This window comes from Pezoporus wallicus, unplaced genomic scaffold (genome assembly GCF_028554395.1).
Source record: "Pezoporus wallicus isolate ANWC-B61680 ecotype Strahan unplaced genomic scaffold, APGP_CSIRO_Pwel_v1 scaffold_11491, whole genome shotgun sequence".
In the NCBI taxonomy this organism is placed as follows: domain Eukaryota; kingdom Metazoa; phylum Chordata; class Aves; order Psittaciformes; family Psittacidae; genus Pezoporus; species Pezoporus wallicus.
The window spans coordinates 7,218,744-7,233,037 of record NW_026642649.1 but is presented as its reverse complement, the minus strand read 5'-3'; the positions used below and the strand labels follow the sequence as shown (position 1 = coordinate 7,233,037).

The 14,294-nt window shown below is 42.5% G+C and overlaps 1 protein-coding gene across 2 annotated transcripts in view; it reads left to right on the top strand.

Annotated features, from left to right (window-relative positions):
- CNTNAP2 (contactin associated protein 2) overlaps window positions 1–14,294 on the top strand; it is a 1,008,227-nt gene that overhangs the window by 982,610 nt on the left and 11,323 nt on the right. For both annotated transcript variants that reach the window (XM_057431243.1, XM_057431244.1), the window contains exon 22: window positions 8,286–8,516. In XM_057431243.1, the coding sequence (XP_057287226.1) occupies window positions 8,286–8,516 (231 nt within the window). The remainder of the gene's footprint in view (window positions 1–8,285; window positions 8,517–14,294) is intronic.

The window sequence follows — 14,294 nt, the reverse complement described above, 5'->3', positions numbered from 1 at the left end:
GGTTTCCATTAGCCCTCAGGGGGGTTTGCAGTCATGGTATGGGGTACAGCCTGACTGAGCAATATTAGCGTGCTGTTGTGTCAGCTCAGCCTATCATCGAGGTGAATGGCCTTTCTTTTCAGCTCTCTCTGCATTTGGGATTCCTGCTTTAAACACCAGGCTGAGCTTTTTGCCTCTGGCACCCACAGAGAGTGATTGGTTGTTCGGAAGAGAAATGAAATGCTACACAGATTTGTAGAATGACTGTATTACCTCTCACAGTTGGGTATGTAAGGGTAATACATGGAGAGGTCTCTCTTCCCCCAAAGCCGGAAGCAGTTTTGGCTCCACTGACACAGAACTGACTGTTTGCTCCTATTGAGGTTCTGCCCCCAGCTGAACACATGATCGGGAGCATTTGAAGACTTCTGCCCAAGTCAAGACTTCCAGTTGCTTCTGCATGATGGGTACCATGCCTTGGCCACAAAGAAACTTGATGTTCCTTCTCTTTTTCCCTGATTTTTGCATTGTTCCATTACTCTTGGGAGAGCTTCCTCTTTTACCAGTGGAAATGTGCCATACAACCTGTGCCACCGCTAATGAGTGACCTTTCCAAAGTCATGAGAAATTTGTAGGGTGTTTAAAAAAAACTGATCTAGTTTCATTTTCCTATTTAAAAGCAATGCCCATCCCTTTTCCACTTAGCTCTCAAAACACCTCAAGTGAGACAGATCCCAACTAGAGGGTAGGGGGAATTCTCTGTGTCCTACTAAGAGGGAGAGTTTGCCATGAATATCTGAAGTGACTCACTCCACATTATACAGTGAGTCAGAGGAGAATGTGAAGAAAATACTTCTTGAAAGAGAGATGTTCACTTTTACTGTTGGGTTTGACAATGCAATTAATAAGGACCTTGCAGCATCAGTTAATTCCCTTTTTGTTAAAAGGCAGTGTGAATTCCTTAACGATAACTGTTGCTGGCTATATGTGAAACTTTAAAATTGAACTTGTTGGTCTCAAACCCTCTTCATCTGTGGCAACGGGAAACCAGGCTGCTGTCAAATAACATCTCCATTTCTTAGCATCCTTCACAGTGCCTTTTTTGACTGAGGAGCTGCAGTCCAGCACCAGTCTTCATTATTACTGCAATAATGGGACTTTGATAGGAGTGCATTTCACATCAGTGATTTACTGTCTCCATTACAGCATGACCCGAAAGCTGTAACTCTTCTGCCAGGGGCTGGGGTTTGGAAGTGCTCCAGGGCCACAGCGCAGCTTCCAGGCCAGCTCAGGTTCTCTAATCCTGTGTGGTTTTCACTTGGTTTGATCATTTCCAGCTTGTGCAGAAAGTGTCAGGAATGCCTCATACAGAAATGGCCTTTGTTTTGTCAGTGCTGATAAAGCTGCTGCTGCAACTGAAACACGCACTGAGCTGTTACAGGCTTCATAAATAATTTTTCTCTTGCTTGCACCATGGATAAAGCTATTTCTTTGGTGTCAGCAAGTGAAAGCACCCTGTGTTTGCTGTGCAACACTATCGGTTGGTGCTGCTGGTTAATACCTTTGGTTTCTGGCACAGTGCTTTATACACACAAATAGCATCTTCTGTGTGTTTCAGGGGGTGGCCAGTGAATTGACAGTCTAGACATAAAGTGTCTAAACAAAACTATTCGGTACAAGCTATAATGTGTTATAAGTAACATAAAGTTACAAAGCAAAAGTTAAAACAGCCACAGAAGGACCACATCACCTGATAGGGCCATACAGTGGGCAGCACCTGAAGGCTCTGGAAAGCAATCAGGTGGAGGCATGTCTGAAGGCATCTGACTTCAGGTCTGGGGTCCAGGCTGAAGGATTCAGTGAGTCTCTCAGGATGCATCCAGAAGAGGAAGTGGCAGGGTGGCTGGAGACCACCCGACAGCATCTCACCATATTCACTCCATCCCTGCAGGCCCCTAAGCCTATTAGCATGAAGGGAAAGGGACATGTGGAGAAGCATCCGGATACCACCTGGCCCTTGCAGATCTGTGTGACTGGCACATGGGGTTTGGCTGCATGAAGAGCAGTTGAGGGTCATTCGTGCTTGGGTCCTGGGAAGCTCAGGTCCCCATTCTCAGGGACCATTTGCCCTTTTGTTGCCCCCAGCACCCCTGTAACAAGTTCTCCATAAATGAGCATCTTGTTCCACTGGTGCGAGTGTCCAGAAAGCAGTGTGCACCAGCTCAGTTTTGAGTTATGGGCAAAATAAAGTTCCTGTTGTTTTATTACCTGTACCACTTACTTTAATAGGAATTACTGATCTTCAGACAGAGAAAATATAAACAGCCAGTAAGCAAACAGGGGCTTGATTTTCATAGTGGAGGATGTTCATCGGAAGACCTAGGTGATGTGTCAGACTTCATTTTCCCTTTGTCTGCTGTTATCCCCCTTTTGGCTATATAGTAGTTGCTCCTGACAGGGAATTTTTAGCCCTGTGGCTTTGGTCTAGCACGTGTATGTCATCCCAGATAGATTCTCCCTATGACTATGTACTGTATGTGATTCAAGCTAATTTATGTATTCTTTCAGGTTTTTTTTTATACCACACCAGTCTTCAGGTATTAGTATGTGCCAGGGCTTGCTCTTGCATTGAACTGCTCATCTAGGCAACAAACAAGAGAAAGTGCTTTATAGTCTCAGCGGACTGTGACTTCTTGAAATCAATAGCTTCCTTTCAGCAGAGTTTAAACTGCTTTCTATTATGTGGAGCCTGACACAGTAACAGAGAGATGCTTAAGATGCTGATGCGGCTGATATTTGAGCAGCAGGTAATGTAACAAGATACCTTTCTAAGTACAAGGGACAAGAGAGCACATGGTGCTCTATTTTGAAGAGAAAATCTCTTGCTAAGGTTGACCCAAAAGCAATTAGTGGTTCATTTAACTGAATTGGTGAATTCACCTGTGCAGTCTATTAAAATATTATATAGAGATAATTTTGGCTCTGTTGAGTACAGCTAGCTGAAGGGTTATAGAGATTTATAATGGATCACCTTCTATCTACCCACTGGGTGGGTGCTTAATGTAAAGTGAAATAGCAGCGCATCCTGGTAGTTCAGCTAGAAATACTGCCCTGTGTCAAAGCTGGACTTCTCTCAATAGTGACACAGCTACTTTCTTTCCAGAATCATTAAGCTGTTGTATTTTCGGGTGTAAATGGGTACATATAAACAGGTCATTGTCCTAAAGGCAAACAGCTGGATTTGTCACCATTTTCAAAGCAAAACTCAAATGATGTCTTGTGTAAATTGTGTAAGAAATAGTCTTCAGTAAATTGAACTGAAAGGGCTTTGGTTGTGCTGCTGAGACTTTCCTTTGTTTAAAAGGCATCTTCTATCATAACCAAAAACACTCCAGTATACCGTGCTTTTCTTCTCCCTGCCCTCTTTGTGTTATTTTGGGCAGAGATTTTCCAGTACTGAAAAAGAAAGAAGAGTTAGATGTCTGTAACATCCACTGAGAGCCTTGCTGTGATAGAAAAGCACCCTTGCTATGCCTTATTTCCACTTTGAAGGGCATCACTGGAAATCTCCAAGGGAATTTATAACAGGATATTTACTACATACATTGTTGTGCATACCCACAAACTGTACTCCAAGTTCTGTTACATTTCCTTCCTAATGGAACATAATTCACAACAAGTAATGCCTTGATGCCTGGATGCTGTCTGTATGTATTGAACACTGTGCAAGGTTAAGAATTTATTATAACTTTCTGTATCGATAGGCATTTCAGAGTCCTATAAAGAAAGACTGTACAGATCAGCTAGAATAGAAAAGATACTCAGCAAATCTGGCTGTTGTTTTTCTTGAGTCTTTTTCCAAACAATGCCACAAGAATATATAAAAAACAAATGGATTTAGTGGAGCTGGACCTCGCCAGCAGTGCAGTAACCTTTTGTGCTATTAGACGTGCTGTGGCCCTTCCAGCTATCCGCAGATCTTTTACTGGTAAGTAGATATGGAAAGCAGAGAAGGGAGAGAATAGACAAAAACTATATTTGCAATGTATTTGCTTCTACAAGTAGCTCATCAGATGCATGCTAACTAGGTCAACTTTGGTAAAAACCTGAACCAAACTCTATTTGTTCATCTTGTACTAGAGTCCAGGCAGGAGCCACAACTCTGCATCTACAGGCAATGCAGTAATGGCAAAAAGGCTTAAAAACCAGACAATCTAATTAATTACACTGATTAGTATTGCTATGTGCTACTTAACACATTTGTTACTTACACACAGATCCAGACATGTTTTTTTCCCTCTATGCAAATGATTTTGCTTGTTATAGGATAACGAATTTCAGCTTGTTGGGTACTCACTAATGGTGCCTTGTGTCATAAACATGCTTGGAAATAGATGGGGTTTTTGTCTTTTCACCGAGGTGGAAAAGAGCTTCTTCAGTAGTAGCACATCATTTTCAATAGAGAAATAGTATTGGTTTTATCACTGTGTGGCATGTTTCTGTCACAGCCATGGGAAATACACCCTGAAATTAAAGCAGGTAATTGAGGATTAAAATCCTCTTTTTACTGTTAAAGAAATAACAAAGCATAAATAACAAGTAATTGATGTTCTGTGTATCTTCAGTGAACAGAAGCACACAAGACATGGGGCAACATCTGTGAGGTTCTTAGTATACTGTGTACTAGTTATATACGTTTTAAGTGTTTAAGTAATGTGGGTGGGCAGTTGCACAGTTACCATGTGAATGTTCAGCGTTAAGGATTTGTACACTGCAGTACAACTGTGCTAGAATGGGTTTGCCTGAATGGTCTCTGTCTTGTAATCATGGCCTTCATCTCAAGTCAGCAGGTTATGTCAGCAGGGAACAAGTGGTTAAAACCAGTTGGAGTTGGAAAAGGTCTATAAGCGGTATTTTTGGAAGTCTTTCATTACAGAAATGCTTGTGGGTAGGGTGCCAGCAGAAGATTGCTGCATCAGATCCGAAAGCAATAATACTAATGTTGCTATTAGGTAATGATAATACTATATACTGTAATATTTTTATGACTTTGCACTAGCTGATGTGCTGAAAATCAGAACAATGCAAAGTGGCTGCATTGTACACTTCCCTTTTTTAAAGGATGCGATTGTCATCTTCTGTTGTTTTTCTCCCCTCGTTGTTATAGGGAGGAAATTGAATTTTAGTCATGACAACAAAGGCATATTTCATTATCTAATCATTACACTCTCCAGGGATGGGTTTTTAGCAGGCTCAGATAGACAGGGAGGCAAAGTATAATGCCCTAACATCAGAGAGTATCGGTGTGCTGAGCCCCATGGGACAAGCATGGAAAGGAACATTTTCACAGTTACAGAAGTTGATCCATCTTGGTTTAGCACTGATCTGGTGCGAGCTGGTATGAATTTGCATGAGGTGACTTGCACAGCCATCGTGTGTGGAATGTTTTAAACAGAAATGCAGGTCTTCAGCAAGGTGCTTTGTTAGGGGCTTTTGGGTGGGTTTTTCTCTTTAATTCTTTCAGCATCTGTATCCATCATTTATTATTCATGGAGTTAGAGAAGAATGGTGCTGAAACTGCTAAGGTAGCACAATCATATTGATGGGGTTTTGTTCCTGTCATTCAGCACTGTGAGTGGGAGGCTATTAGCATGGTTGCATGAAGTTCCACAGAATATATAAAAATGTGAATAAATGGTAATCTCTGAACTGTCACTGGCAGTGGTTACAGTGTTCAAAGAGAAACGTGGTCTTCTGATTGTTCCTTAGATTGTAAGGATTACTCAAAATTGCAAAATATGCCATGAATATTTTATTGAAGTAAGAGACAGTGAATATTGTGGTCAGATAGGATCCGTGTCTGAGTGATACCGTCTACAAGTAGCATTCAAATTCATGAACTCTGGATGTGGTACAGCTTTTCTATTGACTATGGAAAGTGTGCATACACATGAGAGGTTTTTTACTTACTATGATAGAATGGTTTGGGCTGGAAAGAACCTTAAGGTTCCAACTCCCCTGTGATGGGCAGGGATGCCTCACACTAGACCATGTCTCCTGTCCATGAGGGAGATAATGCTAACTGTTCAGTCAAGCTACTTCTTTAAAGGAGAGTAGGATGCAAGGCCCACTTGACTAGTACAATGATTTTAATGCATTTAAGCTAGTCTCTAGCTGAGTCCTGAGCAAGTTTATGCTTTGTCAGAGGTGACAGCTGCTGCTTGCTGCCAGCTTGTGAAGACGTGTGGCTGTAATATTGATACAGGCTCGCTAAGCGCTAGTAAGGAAAGCATGTTCTCAAACAAGAAGGAAAAGGGAGAATGGGAGGAATAGAAAATCCGTGCTTGTACAGCGGATCACACAAGGATCTGATGCAAGTAACTTTCAGATTATGAATCTTCCTTGGGTGTCCTTACGTGTGTCTCTGCATGTCCCTTGGGTTTGGTGGGGACTTAAATGGTGTGTATTTATCGTTCTAACATGGTTGCAGAGATAGAAAAGGTACAGCTTAGTTTGTTGTGAAAACAGAGAAATTGCTTTAATCATGTCAAGATTTGTCCAGTTCCCACCAGTTTTCCCCCAGTTCATGTTTAACCTGTAAACCCCACCCCCCACCCCCCAAAACAGGCATACTTGAAATTCCCAGCTTGGTTTGTAGCCTTGAAACTCCTCATGCGTGTCTCTGATGCTCTGTGCTCTTAGGAATAGCACTCACATACTTAGGGAGCCCAGGCAGCAGCTCAGGCCTCATAGAACTGATCCTGGTTTGGTTAGAACTGAACACATCCAAAAGGTTAGTAATGCATTTTCTAATAGTTCTGATTTAAGGTTTTGGGGTTTTTGTTGTAGCAAACCTCAAAACCCAGATGTGCTTTGGTTCACAACCCAGCACATCCCCAAACTCTTAAAATAAAACTTTTCTCCCACTTTCTCCTCACAGCTCTCAGCAGAACCCTCTCTGTCCCACCTCCTCCTTTCCTTTTATGACACAAACTTGTGATTTACAGCCAACTTCTTCTCCAGAAATGCCATTTTTCAAACCCTTACCATTGTTCCTGACATATAACAGGTTGCTTTTCAACAACCTGGGGCTGCTCCCTCTCCCTGACATAACCATCTTGCTTTGCTCAGCTCAGTACGACTTCCCCCACTGACTTTAAGGACCAGACCTAACTCCTGTCCCTGTTGACCCAGGGAAAGGCAGTTTGAAGTGTCTCATGCCTCCAGAACAATAGCTCATGGTACAGCACAAACATGATGCTGCCGTGTGTCCTTTTCGTTTGCTTCATGCTATCATGTAAGAAAGGAAAGCAGATTCCTCACTGCTACGTAGATATTATATTAGATACTGCAGGGAGCCTTTGAAGTGTTAATACCCCTCAACACAGCTAGCTGACAGCGCCAGATTTATCTCGGTCGTGACTCAGGCTGTCACAGCAGGTCCTGCAAGCAGGTTCTTGGGGAGTAAGGGCATGTGCTGTGTTTTACAGCCACCTCCTTGGGATCATTTTAACTGGTGGGTTAGAAGGGAGAAAACTACTTGGAGGGCAGCTTGGAAGAACAGTGGTGGAGCCCTGTGCTCTGCTCATGAATGTTGGCTGAAAGCTTGCCTTTCAGCACAGCACGGGGTGTAAAATGAGGCAGGTTCTCAGCTGACACAGGCCTAGCTGCAGAGGTGCAGGAGCACACACGCTGCTCCTCAGCCTGCAGCGGGGCTGGATGGGCACCTGCCACCTCTCAGCACTGCTGTGGAAGGAAGGAAGCTGGAGAGGGGCTGTTTCCACTTGGGCTGAAGGGACGTGTGGTCCCCTGGTGAAGGGACATTTGCTCTCCTGGCAAGGAGACAGGAGAGGGATGGGAGCGAACAGGAGTGGCCCTGGTCCACTGAGAGGGGGCTACAGGGTAACCAAGGTGAAGGAAGGGGCATCTCTTAGAGCAGCAGCTTCAGCTGGGAAGAGAGACCTTGGCAATGACTGACTTTGCCTCCTCCTTCACCACCTCTTATTGGGGAAATGATTTTTTTCCCCAGCCTTTTGTTCTCTGATGACTCCTTCATGCCAGCCTTTCATTTTAATGATAGCATAGCAGCGAAACTGAGTCACATCAAGGCCTGAAGGTTTCCAGCTTTAATCTGTAATGGAATGTAAAGAAACCTGGCAGGGTTTGACACATTCCCAGTCTCCTGAGAGAGGAACTTTGGAACTGAGCTCTGAGAATCAAGTGTTCAGACCAACCGTGCTTCCCAGAGCAGTGAATTGTTTTGATTAATTTTACGTTCTTTTTTTTTTCTCCTTAATTTCCCATAGAAATTGGGAAGATTGACCAAGATATATATAAATACAACACCCCAGGATTCACTGGCTGCCTATCCAGAGTACAGTTCAACCAGATCGCTCCGCTCAAAGCAGCTCTGAGACCTACCAACGTCTCCTCTCACGTCCACATCGAAGGGGAACTGGTGGAATCCAACTGCGGAGCATCTCCACTCACCATCCCACCAATGTCGGCCGCTACCGACCCGTGGCACTTAGACTCAGGTAAGCTGGGGTTCATGCCACATTACTTCAGTGGAGCAGTTCAGAGAAGAAACACACCTTGCCTTCCTCTGTAAGAAAAACAAAACTGAGTGGATGTGACTGATAAATGACTGTAGGAAATGTAGGAAGTGCAAAGCTGGAATGACAGGGATTTGCCATCACTCCTAAATGCAGTTACAAGATCTTTTCTTTGCCTTATTTTTAATATTCTGCTTTATTTTTCTTTTCCATAAGTCTGACGCTGTTTGGGTGTTGAGTTTTGACCTACCTGCTGTGACAGCACTTTCTCTGTAGTTTTGGGTATGTAGTCAGCAAAAGGTTGCAAGTACAGCTAAATAAGGTACAGTAGCATTTCTTATGCTGCATTCCTGAGTATATTGTGGTCAGCTCCATACCAGAAAAGTAAATCTAATTTTAGGCATAAATATATTTATATTTATGCCTTTATAGTGCTGATTTGTTTTCTGAAATGTCTGCTTTCCTTAGGCCACGTGTAATGGGAAATCCCATTAGTCATAATGGCATTCACCTCATGCTGAAAATGCTGCCAAGCCAAAACAATTTGCAGATCCCAGCAATCTCGGCCTGCTTTGTGACTGACAGTCTTTGAAATGATATGTTGTGTCTAGCTGTAGAGGTTTGGTTTTTTTTCTCTTGCTTCTTGAGTGCCAGGTGAATACTTCAAAAGCAAAAAATCTGTTCCCTTTGGATTTACAGGGTCAGGTGTACACTGACGTCTCTCCTGTGTTTTGTCCTCGTTCTGATTTGCAGCCTTTGTTTGTAGAACAAGAATTGTAGAACCTTCCTGGCAAAGTTGATGTGTTTACAGGGGTATAAAATTAAAATGCTAATGGAAGAACTGGGTCCGTAATGATTCTGATACTGATTAGACTTTGCCTATTGTGTCTGGGGATTCATCCATTGGCCAGTTTCTGTATGAGAGGGGACAGGTAGATACATCTTTCTCAGAAGTACGTGCCATGGTCATACCTTTTGATTTTGGATATTATTTTTTCTTGCAGTGTCAAGGAACTCCTTGCAGTATTTTCTATTAGCTCTTCAGTAGAGAAATAGGGCAGATGTTTGCAAGGAGAGATAGGTGTTCCAGGACTGAGGGTCCCAGACATTGAAACAAGCAGTGTTATGCTCTACAGCTTGTCATTCCCTCCCTGCTGCCGTGCCATCATAAGATTTCAGTACATCTCTTCCTGTTTATAATATGCAGTCTGGTACTTGAATTTTGTCATCACGATTAGTAGTCTCTTTCTTCTCTGAAATTATTAGGCCAGTTTGTACCTGAAGGTTACATTCTGTGCTCCTCTTTCTATAAAAGCACATTTCCTGAATCCTCACTGGCTCATGTCTTTAAAAAGTAGGCCATAAACATCTTAAGGATGCACTGCTGCTATGAATCTTGTGCAGCTAATGGGTTTTGGTAGGTAATTTTGGTTGGTTTCTTTTTCCTACAATTAATTTGACTGCAGGCTAGTTATAGACTATGGTGGGATTTACTCACGATACTTGCACTGTTCCTAATAGCTCCGGGTGTTAAAACGAGGAGATCCTGTTTGTCCTTGCCAAGTCCTACTAAGCTTGCCCTTGTGTTAGCTCAGTGTTGTCTTGAAAACTCGCTCAGTTGATTCAACTTTGTTGACCTGACAGATTACAAGCTTACACATTTCCTTCTGGATTAATTGTAGTACTTGGTCATGGAGCCAGCATGGAGGGTATCAGAACATGCAGCATGCAGTTAGGCTGGCTCAAGCTGTCTGTTAACTTCCAAACTGAAAAAAAGTCTCACTGTACACTGTGTAACCTTGTGTACAGGTGATCTTGGTGACTGGTAAAGGAAAGTGTTTGGGTTTAGTGTCACTTTGCATTAGCACATTGGTGGTTTTCACTGAAGACTCTTTCTTTTGACGTTTTCCCAAATTCCCAAAGAAGACTTTCTGACACACATTGTGTTGAAAGAGAAAATGGGAAAATCAGAGGTGTAAGTAACGGTTCCCATTGGCTCCAGAGCTGGAATCGTCTTGGTACTCTCAGTGTGAATTTACTCCTTCACTATACCAGCTGAAGGGGTGAAGACAAAAAGCTTTATTGAAATGCACAGAAATCCTTGTAGAGGTGTTAAAACAAAAACCACACACACCTGGCCACAAAGAAATGGTTGTAAAGAACAGCAGTTACTATGTACTGGGTTTCTCATTTCCAACATGTTCTAATCTGTAGTTCTTATTGTTCTGTCACTTACTTAATTTTAAATTGAGGATGGCTGGCTTCGAGTGAAAATCTCAGGAAAAATTTTGTCGCAAGCATCATACAGTTTACATCTCATTCAGCACTCATCCTCATTCATGTTTTAAGTGTACATTTGTAGCTTTGTTCTCAAATACTGTGGAATTGAATGTTGAGGATTGACAAATGTTGTAGGAGGGGGTCAAATATAAGTGCCTAAACAGGACAGATACACCAAACAGCAGATGGAATGATCCTTGCACCTCTAAACTGCAGCGCTGGGTCAGACCTCACGAGTAACCACCAGATGTTAAGCAGGTTCTGCCTGACAGGTAACCTACATGAAATGTCTGCCTTAAAACACTTCTGTGTAGTTGCTGTATGGACATTACTGGCTGCAGAACATTATGGATGCCCTAGCAGAGAGGCTAAGGGGAAAATGATAAAGACACACATCAGTCACTTGCAGTTCACCCTTAGAGACAACTCAGGGATTTATCAACAAGAAACCTTGTGGATTTGCTCCCTGGACAAATGGGCCAGACGGCTTCTCGATTCCTTGTCTTGCACTTTCTGTTAGCCTTGAGTACACACGTGTTTCACATTTACAATTTTAGCTCTTTTTAAATGCCTTTGTCATTGGAAAAATGCCACTTCCCTCCCTCCCCACCCCTGGTTGGCGTATTGCCATGCTACCGGGCCATTATCTTAAACCATGATCTTGTTCAGCTTGTGACTATTCTTATAATGCAGAGTCTTTTCCCGTTGCTATGGTAATCCTTTCTTGGTGGTGATAAAGCAGGGATTCAACAAGTCATTCTTTTCTAGAACATGACTCTGGTGATTTAAAACAAAAGTCAATAATCAAACCCAAGCAGATCATCAATACAGTTCTCTTCCTCTGTTTTCCTCCTGTCTGTATTATCTCAGTTCACGTCAGACAATCAAATTTGCCTTGGTTAAAGCAAAAGGATTGTAGAAAGGACACAAGAAAGAGCCTGATCAATGACCATAGTATTTAAAAATTCCATGTCCTACCTTTATATGTTGTCTAAACCGAGCACGTCTGGCATACATTTCACAACAAAAGTTATAATTGCATGCCTTTAGCTATATTAGCCTGCATTTTCATATCTATTACTGTAGCACATGTACAAGCCAAAAAGCTAATCAAGATTTTTTTAATATCTCTCAGTTGAAATGAGCTAAGATGGATGTCACTGGTAATTGACACCTTGCTCATTGTAGAAAAGCAAACAAAAGCCCAAACAGATGATTATGTTTGTAGTAAATAAACCCCCACACCTAAATTGCCTTGTACTTAAAATCAGAAGATGCGTATTATTGGGGTGGGGTTGCTTGGTTTGTGGGTGCTTCTGTTACTAATAAATATTCACTTCCAAACATTTTGTTAACTCATATAAAAAGAATAAAAGAAACCTACTCCACTGTATGCACCTCTCCATCTGAAGTAAAATGTGCTCCAGCTTGCCAAACGACCCCATTTTGAATTTAGTCAAAGCAGGAGATATCAGAAGAGGCAGGGTAAATACAACAGTGGAGAAACCATACTTGTGCACTTTTAAGCTGCTGTGGCACTGTGTAGCTGCAAGATGCATTTATTCAGAGTATGAACAGAATGGCTTCTAGAGTATTTAACGCAGGATTTAGTTAAACCCATATTAGCTTCAGCGTATTAAGAATTAAATGGAGCAGGATTAAATGCTACATCTGCAATGTTCTTCCAAGTGGTGTGACTTTTTTCTGACTGTATGTATTTAAACCCAAAAAGCTCTTTCTTTTTGTAGGAGGTGAAAGGCCTTGTCTTTTAAGAATCAACAGCTTCCTTTGAAAGCTGTATTGAGCATGTCTGGCAAAAATATTGTATGAAGACATGCAGCACTGTCAAGATTAAAACAGCTGCCTGCAGGATTAACTCCCTTTTTATTACCAATTCATCCCTCTTCCTTTAACAAGTGATGGCAGGAGAGGAAAGCAGGTGAGCTGAATACTGCCTATATGATCCATGCTTATCTAATTGACCAACTAATTGTCTTTCTCAAGCTAAAGATAGCACTTCATTTCTGGACCAAGACAAAGTGTCACCCATGTGTTAGCGGTGACAGCGCTGAAGGTCACCTTCTGGATTCAGACATGACTGTTGGGTTGCCATCCTACCCTCTGACCACTGATGCTGACATCCCAGAGGGCAGAGAGTGGCAGCAACTGAGGAGAAGCTGTGTCAGATGTGCACTGGTACGGATGTGGCTACAGAGACAGATGGGAATAGCTCTTGACCTTGTCAAGGGCTTGCTACAAACAGCGCAGTGGGAAGGAAGGATCAAAGGCATTACTTGCTGGAGGGCAGGGATTCAGCCCTCAAAGTGGTCTTAGGTTACAGACAGAGGAACAGAACAGTCTTCTCTGGACACTGAAAGAGTCCTGTACGCATCAGTGAATCCAACAGCAGGAGAGTTAAAGTCAATGGTAACGGGTGATGCAGCACTCATTGTCTCCTCTAAGGGACTGCAGGGGAGCAGGGTCACTTCTCCAGGCTTGCCACGGGGGCTAGGGCATCCGGGCAGGAGAGACGAAGGAGGTGCATGGCTTTTGTTCATGGCGCAGCCTTGCACATCCAAATTTGATCTCCTAGCTGTTGGCAAAATTAGAACTGGATGTGAAGGTAGTTGCTAGAATAAACTGATGCTCCTCCTTGTTCAGGGTTGCAGGAAGGGTTAGTTATCTCTCCTACAATCAGGAAATGATGCCAGATTATCTTTGAAGCTATTGATCACTTGATGTAGTTGTTTTTTTTTTAATTAACATAATTAACCATGGGAGGCTCTTTGTCTGTCAGGAAGTTAGTTTAATAGCTATACTCCCTATACAAGAGACAGAAGATTAACTTGCAGCCTCCCCTGCAGGCCAACAGATTCTTCTGCTGCCAGATTTTGCTGTATTCTGTGATGGTTTCCTCTGCTGAGAGTCGCCAGCATTCATCCCTTATCCTCCCAGTATAAATACTGTCTCAGAAGTCCATGAGTTATTTTCAAACAGGAAGGTGGCATTTTTTGTTAAGACAGTTGGGGATTAACTCAAGCAGCAACTCACAGCTCAGTTTCTAAACACTGAGTGTTTCTTGCAGGCAAGAAGGCAAGTGGTAAACACTGAGATGTAACAGTTTCTATTTTTCTCCTCCCCATCCAGCAGCTAACTAGGAAGAGCATCTGTCTGAAATTTGGCACAATCAGTGCGCCATCCTTAAAGGGCTTAATTATGGTCCTTGAATTACTGTAAATCTCTCTATTGATTGGGAATAAAAATGCCTCCCTCAGTGTCATCTAGTTCCTTCACACAATTATGCACAGCTTTCTCTTATCTGTACGAGTATATAATTTCAGTGTGAAATTTCTGACACCCTGTCTAGTGTTTCAGACAGCTGACAGGCTGCCAAGCTTGTAAATTCTTCTGGCATCCATTGAGAGAGCAGCATTGTAGCTATTTCATAAGCAGTGATTTGAATGCTAATGATGCTACCTA